The 14,637-nt window shown below is 42.7% G+C and overlaps 1 protein-coding gene across 3 annotated transcripts in view; it reads right to left on the reverse strand.

Moving 5' to 3' along the window:
• Window positions 1-14,637, reverse strand: part of LOC102557779 (uncharacterized) — a 188,748-nt gene that overhangs the window by 142,448 nt on the left and 31,663 nt on the right. For all 3 annotated transcript variants that reach the window (XM_059716459.1, XM_019494721.2, XM_059716460.1), the window contains exons 9-10: window positions 5,976-6,079; window positions 3,471-3,636 (exon numbers count right to left, since the gene is read on the reverse strand). In XM_059716459.1, coding sequence (XP_059572442.1) covers window positions 3,471-3,636; window positions 5,976-6,079 — 270 coding nt within the window. The remainder of the gene's footprint in view (window positions 1-3,470; window positions 3,637-5,975; window positions 6,080-14,637) is intronic.

The raw sequence follows: 14,637 nt of genomic DNA on the forward strand, positions 1-14,637 counted from the left end.
AAACCCAAGATCACCCTCAGTTCCAAAGTAAATATGCTTTTGTTAAAAAACCTTTCGTTTCAGCAGGGATTCAGAAAACTCAATGAATATTATATGAATTGTTATGAATCTTATATGAATGCAGTACGAATTGTTCCTAATACATGTTGTGGAAAGCCTATGAAACTCTTTGGCAGGTGTCCCCCTAGTACCCTAGTCTATAACATTTGATCAGGAAAAGAAGGATGTGAGAAACAGCTAGTTTGATTCTTCATGTCTAATCAATAGATCATTGGCAGTCAAGCCAAAGACGCACAAAAAATTATTCTTGAGACATTCTACTCTGTTTAATAATGATTTGTTATAGCTTGCTTCTGCCCCTCCCCCTCTAGGGGATTTTTAAACACATTGAGTTACATGAATATCTATTAAGCGCTGGCCAACTAAAACAGGACAGTACAACCCATTCTTGTTGCAAAAAAGGCAAAACAGTGCAGTGGGTTGTATTAACAGAAATGTTACAGGCAACCCCCACTTAGTTCTCTTAATTGGTTCCTCAAAAACCGAGCGCTAAGCGAAACAAGTGTTTAAAAAAAATTGGAAGTACTTGGCAACCCAAGATGGCGACCACAAGTGTTTTTAATGACCAAAGATGGCAACAGCGAGCATTATAATGAAACTCACTGAGCACTAACTGGAATCAGGTAGCAATTTAAAATGAGTGTTATAACAAAATAGCACTAAGCAAAACTGCGGTAAGCAGGGGTTGCCTGTACTTGCAAACAAGGGAAGGGATTTTTCTGCTCTATTCAGCACTGGTAAGGCCTCACCTGGAGTACTGTGTCCAGTTTTGGACCCTACATTTCAAGGACAATGTGGACAGACTGGAAAGAATCCAGTGTAGAGCAACAACAATGGTTAGAAGCCTGAGAACTAGAGGTGCACCAATAGATCGGTCTGATATCAGATCAGGACCGATATAAGGAAAATTTAATATCTCGGAAATTGGCCATCTCAGCCTGATCATTTGGCCGATAAATAGCCTGTGCATGCCTGCAGTGCAGCACAGGCAGTGAGAAGCACAGCCCAGCAGCATGGAGAGCTGACACCAGCTGATAAGTCTGGCGTAGGGGGAGGCAGATCAAGGCCCCCATGGGGAGGAAGGAGTGGGGCTGGAGCTGGGGCAGGGGCAGAGGCAAGCACTGCCCAGCCAGGGTGGAGCGGGGCAGGGAGGGTGCTGGACAAAGCCAAGGGTCATATGGGGGGAGTACGGGGGGGGAAGCTCCAACCACTGCTTGGCCCATTGCTTGGCCAGGAGCTGCTAGTCTGGTGGCTCATCCAGCGCTTGCCTCCTCATCTGGCAGTTCCCACCACTGCTCCTGCTGCTCATTCGGGAAGGTATGGGGGGGGGGGGGGCACATGCCCCTGGGTCTGCATGGGGCAGGCTGAGACCGGGGCTGTGCCAATCTCTTCCTGGTAGGATGGGGCTGTGCTGGGCTGGGTAGCTGCAGCACTGGGAAGCAGCTACAGCAAATTTGTGGCTGCAGCACCCGCCCCGTAGTCTCCTCCCAGCGCAGCCCCACCCCAGTGGGAAGAGCTTAGCACAGCCCAAGCCTCAGCCTGCCCCACGCACACCCTGGGGCACAAGCCCCCCTCCCCTCCCCCATGTCCTCCCAGGTAAGCACTGGATGAACTGCCAGACCAACGGCTCCTAGCTGAGCGGCTCGCGGTGGTGGGAGCTGCTTCCCCCGCACCCCTTGGACATGCCTCTTTGCTTTCCTTTCACACCTTTTCCTCACTTCACTGCAGAAGCATGGAACAATGGCCACTTTTCTATAGATGAGTTTTGATCTGTGCCTTGTTCAGAATCTGGTCCACTATTTATTTTATTCAGAGGTCTTAATGTTACATTTTTTTCTGAAAAGCCAAATCACCTATAAAGCTGATGAAGCAGGGTAAACTGAAGAAGAACTGTTTGGTGCATTGCAATCTCATTCTCTCCTCTCTACAGAGACCCTCCACCCCTTGTTATGTCAGAGCCAGGCAGGTTGTTCATTACAGTCTTCTCAGTAACAGAAATACTGGGAATCTTGCAGACAAGCATCTCTTAACAGGAACCTGAGCTTAATTATGCAAGCCAAGAAATCTTCAGAGAATACTGCTTCAGAAGTGCATTCATGCTTGTGTGCCCTCCTAACAGAACCAAACTCTTTGAAGTACCCCCATCAAAAAGCCTATTTATAGAAGATTCAGTCATTGGCCCCTGCAAAAAGGTAGCCCAAACAGAAGGGCTCTGTGCAAGTACAACATAATAGAGCTTAAGCTCTCCTTAGGGAGTATGAAAGTTCTGTATCCTTCCCTCCAAATTTTGGAGTAAAAGGTGTCAAATGCTATGTGAGCTGAAATGTATTGACCCACATCACAATCCACATAGGCAAGGAGTCTACATCACAGTACACACACAGCACATATAAGCAATTAGCATAAGTTAAAATGATAACATCTTCAATAGCACTACATCTGACCAAAGGCTGGAATATGCTTGTACAGTGCTTCTGAAAAGATGCCAGAGATTGGCAGGACCGCAGAGTGGGATTGAAACTGAATTGGCAGCCCTCTTTAGTTGAAAGGACAGCTATAGCAGGAGCTGCAACAGTATCAGTTTCCCCACAATGCTGTGCTGTTAGACCTGAAACCTGACTCACAGGGACGAGTCTCTCTGGACGAAGGGTACTTCAGTATTTACCCCTGTATTTTTCTCTCTGCTGCCAGTCTACATCAAGCATCTGTAACTGAGTACTGTTCGTATCCTCTTCTGGAGTCTCAGATGAAATGTGTTGGTAGCATTAGTCCCTTTCCAGTCATCACCAAAATCACTTTTACAAATCACTCCTCAGCTCTGAAATTCCCTTCCTCTCAAGGCCAACCAGAGCCCAAATCTTGACATCTTTTGGAAGCACTGTAAAAACCTTCCTAATTCAGCAGGCTTTCAGCAAACAAAGCTAGGCTGGAGTATTTTTAGGCTATTTTATTTGATATGCTGTTTTGTTCTTTTGTTTGTTTTCTCGTTTTATAAGTTATTCTGTTCACTTATTGTAAGCCCCTTCATTGCGAAGGACAGTTTATAAATCATATAAATAGAGTTTCTTATCAATTTATAGCGTTTAGAGTTTAATATACAGAGGGTGCACCAGCATGAGACGCTTAATGCACAGTAGATTAATTCTACTGTGCATTAGTGCATCACAGCAAAAGCCATGCTATTGCACTAGTACACAGCAGAATTAGTCTACTGTGAATTAGCATCAATTAGAAGGCGTGAGCCACCACTACTACCAATAGCACCAATTATTGCCTATGTAGTTAGTACCTGTTATTACAGGTACTAAACTTAATGCAGAGTAACCACAGCACACTAATGCATGTGTAGGCATACCCAGAGAATAGAAACCAGCTGGTTTAAATGATAGAAAGAAAAATGGTCTGCTCACAGCAAGAGAGTTGATCATGCCTGCAGTGGGCTTCAGAATGAATGATAGTGACCAAAGGAAAGATTCAATTTTGTCCTCTTCCACTTCTTTTGAGACTATAATTTCTTTCATAAGGAAAACACAGGATTCTGTAGCACAGGATGGGAGAGCATCTGCCAGTGGCTGCCTAAAACACAGGAGAAAAAATGTTAAACCTGATCCAATATAAAGTATCAAAGAGTCAAAGAACACTTATCTTCTGACACCGTAAGGCTGATCTAGCTTCAAAGGAAATGAAAGCCCATTAATGAACTGAGGGCCAGTTCCACTGAAGTCAGTGGTAGGAGTGCCCTTGGTTTTGATGGCTGCAGAATCATAGATCCTTAGGCCAAGACTGGGACTACGTATTTTGGGCATCTCATGTTCTGGGTGTCTACCAGGGACTTAATTTTCAGCTGCCTTTCTTGAAATTCAAGTTAATGGGAAAGATGTCTCAGATTAAACATCTAGGCTGCATCCGGACAAGCGTGGATGTTTGGTTTCCTGGGGACAAGTAGCAGTGGCATACCTTGCTACACCGCTTCTTGTCCCCAGGGAACACCCATGCCACGTGCACTTTGGCGCGTGGCAAGTTACCCTGGATGGGGTAGAGGAGGCTGGGGCCAGCACTGGGCTGGCTCCAGCAGTCTTACCTGGAGTCCTGGGGGCCTCCCAAAGCTGCAGCAGTGGCAATTCTGTCACATGGAGCCTGGCCAGCAGCCACAGCTTTTTTAACTAAACCTGGGATTTTAATTTTTTTTCCCACCAAACTGTCTATGAACTTTGTTTAAGCTGTTTGACTTCTGGAAAGGCTAGACAAGGGGTTTTGACATTTCTGCTTGGAGTCAACAATGATGGTAAAAAGCATTCTATTAGAAAGGAAATCATTTGTAGGAATGGGAAAGCCAGCTGGGACCGGTTAAGAGGAGAAACAAAATCTTTAAAAACACCAACATCCAAAAATTCTATTTTTATTTACATTTTTTAAACCTACCTCTGTACTCCTTTGTGGCTGGAGAAAACTTGAAATATGAAAACCTACATGTGAGACTAATTTCCATGGTACTACCAGTATGACTACAAAGAAGTAGTAGTAGAAATTATTCTCCTGTATGGTCTCCACCAGACCATTTTTTCAGTGTCAAGAAATTAGGTAATGTTGGGTTTTTACCTGGACAGGCCAAACAGATTAGCTTTTTAATATATCACTAAAAATATTTTAATAAATTTCCATGTATCTTTGGTTTCACCAAGTTAGGATTCTTCTTGTACCTAGTTTAAAGCAAGCTGTGTGGATCACTTCCAAACTATCCTGACTTGTATTGACTCAGGAAGAATAGTGGAACAAAGTAGATAAAAATGAAATCCAAGTGATATTTTTTCATACAAACTGGGCCAAGATTTATAAAGCAAAGCACCTTAAGGAGAGTGAAGCAGTAAGTGATGGGTTCCCATGGAGGAGGAGGGGGTGGGGAGAAGAGTGTAGAGGAAAGGACCTAGAGACAAAGCAATGTAGAATATACTTGTAAAAAACAAGGTACACTGCTACTTAGGGCCATTATTTAGCCTGCCTTCTAGCCAAAACCAGCTGACCATTCTCATTAAAAATACCTTTGTCTGCCACTTTTCCCATTAGTCGCCATCCATCCTACTTCTGGAAACTGTGCTGAGCACCTGGGCCCAAGGCCAAGCGCCTCCCTGCAATATGTTTACAACTCAGCCAGTTGCTGCAGAGACTAGAAATCTACCAGTAGCAACCTGATGACCTCTTGTACCCAACTCCTACCCCTTCTACACACTAGCACAATATGGCCCCATAGCACAAGTCAGTCTAAACACAGAGTCTAAAAGCAAATGGCCTTCCTTGGCCTAGATAGTGTCTCAACAGACAAGCTAGACAGAGTTATCCTTACTGTACTACTGAAGAACTGAGGCTCAGAGATTTTAAGGGACTTAAAGGACATAGAAGGAGTCTGTGGCTAGAACCCAATTCTTCATATTTCCAGTCCGGTGTCTTAACTGCAAGATTATTGTTCCCTTCTGAAAATCCATCTCAAAGCACATAACTAGGAACTCAAGGCCATGGTTTGCTGCTGACAGTTGGACAGACTAATTTCAGATATAGAGCACAATATTACTTTTTTTATGTCCACAAGATGTCAACTCCAGAACATGTGCATTTAGTATTATATTCTGTTATGCAGATTACTACATTTGTAAGAAGTGGGTTTGGGAATTGCTTGAAGATGCTCAAATATATGCTTTGGAAAACTAGACAGAATCATGCTTAAGAAGGAAAATCATATTTGGAGGAATATTGGCTTTTGCATGACAGAAATATAATTGTCAGTTCAAACTGCTTGAGTATTTAATGACTCTAAGCATGCAGTAGAGGCAGAACAGATTGATATCCACATATTTACTGTCAAAATAAAGGGGAATATACTATGAAAAAAATAGAGGTGCTCACTGTTAAAGAGACCTTACCAGTTGTCCCTGCACTTAAATGAAGATCTTTGCCAAAGGCCCATTAAATCATTAAGGGAGAGACTTCGAAGTTCAAACACCAAAGTCATGAAGAGATCTGTAGTCTAAGAATAGAAAAAAAAAGTAATGTAGGTCACATTATATATATGATTATATAATAATCATAAACTCATAGAAAATAAGGGTTGGAAGGGAGCTCGGGAAGTCATTTAATTCAACCCTCTGCTCAAAGCAGGACCATCCCAGCCAAAGCTTTGTCTAGCCGGGTCTTGAAAACCTCCAAGGATGTAGCTTCCACCACCACTCTGGGTAACCTGTTCCAGTGTTTCACTACCCTCCTGAGGAGAAAATTCTTCCTAATATCTAACCTAAACTTCCCTTACTGCAACTTAAGACCATTGCTCCTTGTTCTGTCATTTGTCAGCAGTGAGAACAGTCCAGCGCCATCCTCTTTTGAACCCCCCTTCATGTAGGTGAAGGCTGCTGTTAAATCCCCTCCAACTCTACTACTCTGCCCCCTGCCCCCACTCACCCTCCCAGCTAGGGTCTGCCCCACACAGGGGGAAGCACCCACCTGAGGGACATTTCACCCCCCCACAGCTCGAGCCAGGCTGGGAATGCTCCAGCCTCGCCCCTTCCTCAGCCCTTGCCTCCATGGGGGAGTGGGAATGCACCTCTCTGGTCCAGCATCAGCCCCCCACACTGGGGTCTGCCAGGCACGGGAGGAAAGCATCCAACTGAGGGATTTTTATCTCCCCATAGCTCAGAGGTGGGCTGGGACTGCCTCAGCCTTACTCCTTCCCCAGCCAGGGGAAGGCTGAGGAGGGGGCAGGGCTGATGTGATCCCAGCCCACCTCTGAGCTTCCAGGAGATGAAAAGCCCCCAGGTGGGTGCTTTGCCTTCTGTGCTGGGCAGCCCCCAGCTGGGGAAGCCAGTGCAGGGGAGAGGGCGGTTCGTATCCCCTGCCCCCCCCACCTCACTGAGAGGCAGAGGGCTGGGGAGGAGGCAGGGCTGGACCAATCCCAGCCCAACTGGAGTTGTGGTGGGGGCAAAAAGCCCCCTGCTTCTCCCCCCCTCCCCCCAACACCGGGCAGACTTTGGCTGGGGATGTGCATTCCCACCTACCTACCCCTCTCCTCAGAGGTGGATGGCTGAGGAGATAGAGGGTCTGAGCCAATCCCAGCTTGGCTCAGAGCTGTGGGGGGCAGGTGGAAAGCTCCCAGGTTGGGGCTTCCCCCCTCCTGCCAGCAGACCCTGGCAGGGGGAGTGAGTTCCAGACGGGTAGGGTATGTTCCCCCTCTAGAAGGTGGAGGCTGAGGAGAGGGCAGGACCGAGGAGGTGGAGGCTGCGGAGAGGGCAGGGAGCATAAAGTCTCCACCACAGGGGCTTTTCCTCCACTTAGTGGACAGCCTGCACTTAGGGAGGCCTGGGCATCTGTTCTTCTGCCCTCCTGTCCTGCGGGGCTGACAGGCCCAGGCAGAGAGCGGGCTGTGGAGCAGAGGCATTAGTGCCTCAGCTCTGTGACAGCTAGGGGCAGCCAGCCTTGCTCTACTGGAGCAGGCAGCATAACCAAGAGCTGCAAAGCATCCAGGGATGCTGGGGGACTGTAAGTTAACTTGAATGAGGAAGAGACCTGGGACAGAAGTGCCATAAACCTGTTTAATCTAAATCAGTTAAGTCTGATACTACATCCTTCCAGGTTTATCTTAAACCAGTTTTGGCTATTTTGAAAGTGGTTTATGTGCACTGAACTTCTGCTGTGTTACAGGTTTAAATCAGTTTCCAATTACTTAAGCCAGTTTATATGTAATTTCTGTCCCGAGCCTATAAGCTGTATCTCCACTAGATGGAGTTGCCTGTATAGCTGTACCAGCAAGTATAGACAAGCCTTCTATGATTTAGTTATCAGATCCCCGTGAGACAACGTAAGTAAATCAGCAATATTTTATTTCATGTTATTTTCTATTTAAGATCTTTTAAAATGTTGGCCTAAAGTGAACAGTCTCCTTTTAGACTCATTGCCACATCTGTGCTCATGTAGCTGAAAGAAACTAATGATAATATGAAGCTAAATCACATTTTGCAGTTCTAAGGCATCACCAAAAAAGCAGAACAACTGGCTTTATTATTAATCAGTGTAACAGAATCACAGGAAAGCAAATTAAACTTCAAGAACTGTAATTACATATTAGTATCATCTTTCTATTGGGAAAAAATAATTATTTTTCAGAGTGAACGACTGCTCTGTTTAAGGTCCCTTTGGAAATATACTGAACTAACAGTGATAAAACCCAGTTTCATAAAACCTAATGTTGGAAACTAGATTAACTAATGAAGGAGCTCTTTTCCAGTTTGCCAGCTATTCTTTCCTGGGACACTCAAATATCTTGAATGTAATTATGGACTTCTACATTCCTAGTCCTTCACTTTCTTTCTTTCTCCCTCCAGGTTCCTTCAGGGAATGGGGAATTTTAGGTTTAAAATAACATTTTCAGGGTACATTTTTTTAACCACCTTCATTTTATTTTCCCACTTTATGATCTATATCTTGGAGCTAACCTGCTGTCAGCTCATTTTAACCAATACTTGGCTTGCTTTCTCAAAAATGTATCCATATGAAAATGTCTCTCTCCAGTTTCTATTAAGCCTAACTTGTAGCGCCGATCAAAATTTTCCAGCAGGAAAATTCATTGGAAAATACCTTTCCTGGAAGGTCACTGGAAAATACCTTTCCTGTACAACTGCCACTTCCCAGGATATTGTGCTGATTTTGACTGAATTCTGTTTTGGAAGAAAAAATAATTTTACAGGATATTAAAAAAATTGGTCTTGTTCCAATCTTTGGTGTTTTTGTTTTATTTCAGTAGGTTTGTTCCACTTTCAAAGGAATTTTAAATGTTTTTAATTTAGTCCAATTCAGAATGAAAACAATTTTAGAACCTGCAGAGCTTCCCCCAAAATGGAAATTCGGTCTTTCACATATCTCTAGTCATTTGCCCTCATCTTTTTCAACCTTCTGCAGAGATTTACTATTGAAGCTCACAAGAAATTGGTACCTAGGGTTACCATATGTCCAGGTTTTCCCAGACATGTCCTCTTTTTGGGTCTTTCCATCTCTGTCAGGGCAGTTTTTTTAAAATATCAACAAATGTCCAGGACTTTGCTCTGCCTCTGCTCAGCATCAAAGTTTTTCCTTGCACTTCCCAGTTTGCCCCAGCAAGGAGCTGCTTGGCACTGGGGGGAGCGGAGGAGGGAGGGCGATTGGTGGCAGGGCACACAGCGTGCTGGAGCTGCAGCAGTGCCTGTCCTCGCAGTGGCAGGGAAGCTGGGAGATGCTTCAAGGCTGGGGAGAGCAGGGAGCTGTGGGTTGGGAGTGAGGGCTGGGAGGGGCAGGGGGCTGTGATTTGAAAGTGAGGGGCACCGGGGGTGGGGGCGAGGGGGCAGGACTGTGGGTCAAGAGTGTATGGCACAGGCAGTGCCACAGGGGCTGTGGGTCTGGAGTGAGGGGTACCAGCATGATCTGGGGTTTGGGTGGAGTGAGGGGCAGTAGCAGGGCTGTCCAGGCTGTGGCTTGGGAGTGAGGGGCAGAGGCAGGGGCAGGTCATGGGCATATCACGGTCTTCCCCACACTCGTATTATCCCCCCAACAGATTTCATCTTTTTTGAAACTAGAAATATGTAACCCTATTGGTACCAATATATAAGGTGAGACTGTATCTTCCTTTAAAAAAGACTTATTCCTGAGACAAGGGATTATGCTATATTCTTTTCATTTGGTTTAAAGGAGCTTCACTCTCATGTGTCTGCACCAATGTCACACACAAATGTTTCAGTGAAGAAATCACCAGTGAATCCTCAGAGGAAATATTAAATATGAAAGTATTAAAGAACTATGAATCAAGAAATCACTTTAAATATACATAGGGCTAGAGTTTCTTCATTAAAGAAGTTTTGCATACTTGCAACTTTAATGGAAAGAAGAGTCCTACACAGCGAGAAGAGTCAGCTTTCAATTTTTATGAAGTATAGTCCTATCTACCCAAATCTCAAAAATGCATAACTTCCTACTACACACATTATGGGACTTTCGTCTGGTGAGAAAGGAATTACGTACAAAATAACACCTCTAATTTCCACAGAACCTATTTATCCTATGATTTTTTTATGTGATATCCTAGTAACATAGTTGATAAAAATGGGGAAAAAAGGCTACATGGTATATAAACATGTGGACTGATTCAAAGTTCATAAGGGAAAAGACCGCAGCACTTGGAAGATTGACAGAATGCTACGTTACACACAGAGGCTTGCAGTTTGGTTTTAATATACTATACATTTTAATCTAGCCAAGCTTTAAATTCAAACTGCACTTTAACTGGATTCACTTATATTATTCATTCATTTCAGATGTGAAAGGATATAAAGCAAGTATGTCACTCTTATTCAAAAGAGCCAATTATAGTGTGCATGAAAAACAAACAAACATGTTTTACGTCTGTCAAGTCACAGTTCCAAAAGGATCCACAGGACAGGGGAAGACCTAATTTGGGTCCTGACCTCTAGCTATCCTGAAATTTCCTTTAATTCTGAACACATATGGTGCATTTCTACACAGGAATCCTTCCTCAATAAATAACCAATCATTTATAAGCTGGTTACTATTTATGTGGAAAATAAAACTCCAGAGCTGTTTCCAAAAGCAATGAGAACTTGGTATCATCTGGTGCCAGCAATAGATTTTCATTAAAACCTGACAGAAGGTTTTCATTAAAAAGAACTGCACCTTGGAAGTAGATAAAATAATTTCTTACCTTGGGGGTGGGGGGAGGGTAGCCTTATTTCATGGATCCAAAATAATTTATTTAACTTTTATGCATTTGTTCCTCTCAGCCTTTGCTCAGCACTGGCATATTGATCTTACCAAAATAAACTCACAAAAATACCATTCCAAAATCAGTTTCAGAAACATCTTTAAAAATGAAATTGCCCAACTCTGAAGACTATGGACCATGTAGTATAATGGACATTCTGTATCCTGTACAAACATCTAGACTTGCATATTTAATATACTTCTTCTAAAGCATTTGTAGAGATTGAGGTCAGAATAATTGTCCCTACAAGCAACCTATGGACTTAAGTATGATAAACCAGGTGGCTACTCACTTGAGTTGCCTCAGTGAAGACAATGGGAACATTTGGGTGAGTAATTGCTGAACTGTAGAAGCACACTGGCTTCTTCAAATCTCATTAGTTGTGATGTGTAGGGTTACAAGACTGTCAGCGAAATTTGTGCTCTACTGAACAGGAATTGGTTAAGTACAATGCTAACTTCCTTGAACTGGGGCTTATGTGCAGCCATTCTGTATTCTCAAAGGTACTGTCATCCATACAGGGGATACACAAACACTCACTGGCTATCTCAGACCCTTTACTCTGGCTCCAGTACTTGTGGCTTTAAGAAAGTCTAATCAAATATCCATTTTAGATGCTCTCTGTATAGGAGAGAAACAGAAAAGTAGTGAAAATAGTGGGCGACAGCTTCAAAAATCCCTAAAATAATTTAGGCGTCCCATCCTTCAGCTCCTCAGTCACTGAGGTCCTCTTGACATTTTAACTCAGTCTCAGTTTCTATTTAATTTAACCCAAAGAGCTTAAGACCACTGCAGTCAATGGAAAGGTACTCAAGGATTAGCGAGAAAGTACAACTCTTAAAACAAGCATTTCATAAGCTTCATTTTAACGATGTGTATGATATAGGTCCCTGTTTAACAAAGCAGCTATATGTGTGCTTAATTCTACTCTTTTTCAGGGACGTATCCAGGCAAAGATTCTTAAAGCTATTTAGGCGCTTAACTCCAATTTAGGCACCTAACTTTCACTGAAATCAGATACCCAAATACCTTTGCGGTTCTTGCCCCTACACATTTCAGCATGTGGTTAAATTCTACCACTAGGATTGGTATGCGCTGGAGCACCTTGCTGAATTGGGACTTTCATCCTCAAAAGTAGCAAGCACTTACATACCTTTAACGATATACGTCTGAGTGCTTTGATGAACAGGAATAGGACTATTCATACGTTTACAAATAACCATGTGTTTACCTGATTAGCTAAACCAGTGCCATAATAAGGTTCACTGGAAATAGGAGGGTCTGACAAAGGGCCAAAGGGATGAAAGGATACAATCAACGTGAAAAAGAATGGTTGATCGTCTATGTCCACAGGAAGTGTCTCAAAAAACTCCAAGTAACTATAGAATAGGGACCCCTCCAGGATCACTTTCCACTTTGTATCACCACAAGTACAATTTAGACAAAAATTACTGAAAACTGAAGGTAATGGTAAATAAACTACATGAAATACACAGCTCAAGAGAAGAAAGATAACAGCATTAGCAAAAAGGAAACCAGGCTTGCGCTGCCATATACTAATAATGAAGTACAAATGCATCTGTCAACACATTTTCAAAGCAAATCTACCCACAACTCCATGAAGGCTCTGATGAACTGAGGCTGTAGCATTTGGCAGCAAATGCAGCATCATGCTTTAAACACTAACTGTTTGTATTTAATATCAACAAGAACACTTTTATGAGGAAAGGGCTGGTCACCTCGTCAGTTAGCAGTTTATTCATTACTTCCCAATTGCAAGCATGCTATATTTTCAAAAGGGAAACTAGTGTTAATCTTTGTGCTAGAATTACAGTATTTCTAGAGATCCATGTAAAAGAAAAAATAAACTTCTAGTTAGGATAAAAGTCAGATTTTCAACTGAAAATTTATATACTGAAAATAAGAGGCCTCTGTGAGGTTATTCTTAATTGACTACCTCCTCATCTTCACACAACTTACTTTCAAGGTAATAAAGCCACTGCATCTAATAAACTCTGAATTAGATTTGTCTTATTGTAAAACACTGCAAGAAAACCCAAATTTTATAGCATACATGGCCCTGCTGAAGTCAACAGGTTCAAAAGAGTGACACTGTAGAGGAGAACGATTCTGACTTAGCCCTTAGAAGATCAGTTAAAAACTTTGTGCTCCATCACACATTTCCTATGTGACCTTGACCAAATGCCTTAGCCCTCTGTACCTCAGTTTACCATCTCTAAAATGGGAATTATCAGACTTCATTGCCTATTAGGGTGTTTTGAAAATAAATATATTGAGAGTGGAGAGCTGAAGACAGAACAATTTTACTCATGCTGATCATCAGAGTAAAACTGATGCCACATTTTAGGAAGATGACTGAAAGGAGGAACGCAGAACTGGCATTCAAAATTAAAGTAAGAGTTTGATACTGATCATCTGTCTGCAGAGACCTTGCTCTCAACTAGTACTAGCTGAAAAAAATATATATTTCTCTGAAGAAAATTTTTACTTTTCTGTCCATCAATGAAAAACTTTCATCTGAAAAGCAAAAAATAAAGTTGACCAAAAAAAGTTTATATTTCAGGTCAAGAGGATTGAAACTTGGGATTTTATACAATAAAAAAAAAAAATCCATAGTTTTTGTGAAAAAATAATTTAGTCAAAAATCTAATTGGGTACAGTCTGGTGATGCAGACTAAACAGATGTAGAAAAATAGTAAATGAATCCTAATAATTAATGGCAAAGCTTGAGTTGCCTAAAAGGTTCCATAGTGGCCAGTGTTAGGATCAGTCTTGGGTTATGCTTAAGATCAAGTGTTGTGTCTTATTGTGTTTTCCTTGTACTGTCCCTTGAAGGCCAAAGCCCTTATGTTCAGTACTGCAGGGTTCAGTTACTTTGTGGCAGTTTTGCAGCACTGGGGACTCCCTGTTCTCTGCCAGGAGGAGCCAGAGGCATTCTTGGTGCCTCTCCCTCCAAGGACCGGAGGGGGTCAAGTCAAAGGCCGGGCAAATATAAGTTCTGCATACATCTATTGAGGGCAACTGTTAAGATCCACCTGGATATGATTCCAGAGAGTTATAATAAGAAATAACTGTTAGTTCAACACAGGAGTGTCCAGAGTGTGTTGCTGAACTCAAGACATATATAGAAATGGGAGAGAAAGGTATTTCAGCAAAACCTGCAGATGTTCAGTGAGAAGGCGCTAGCATCCCCAGTGAAGTAGAACTTGAAAATAACAAAATGCAATTCTATTTGGAAAAGTGATGGTGAAAATCTGCCTGGCAATCCAACAGCATTCCTTGGGAAGAACAAACCAGAGAAACTAAAGAGCAGGAACATGAAATATAATGAAATATAACTTTGCAATGCAACAAGGCAATAAAAAATTGCAAATCTGGACTGTGCATGTAAACACTTCTAATCACAAAGCACAGGGGTAAATGACCCTCTCCGAGTGGCTGGAATACAAACTCACCCAGGTTACTGTAGTTATTTCAGGGAACAATATTATCAGGAAATACTGACAAATCATAGAGAGTTCAGAAAGTTCAGGGAAAAAAGCAATTGAAATGACCAGGGGCTAAGAGCAGGGTGTGATTTACAGTGAAAGTTTGCTAAGTGATATGTTTGGGAAGGCATGATAATGGTCTGCAAATATGTGAATCCTGTAAACACCATGAAGGGACAGGAACTTTAAATGAATACCAAAACAAGGCACCTGGAATGAATGAAATGAAGGTGAGCGACATTCCAGAGCTCTGCGAACATCTCCTGATGGGAGCTCTGCTAC

The sequence above is a fragment of the Alligator mississippiensis genome, chromosome 13 (genome assembly GCF_030867095.1).
Source record: "Alligator mississippiensis isolate rAllMis1 chromosome 13, rAllMis1, whole genome shotgun sequence".
NCBI classification, from domain to species: domain Eukaryota; kingdom Metazoa; phylum Chordata; order Crocodylia; family Alligatoridae; genus Alligator; species Alligator mississippiensis.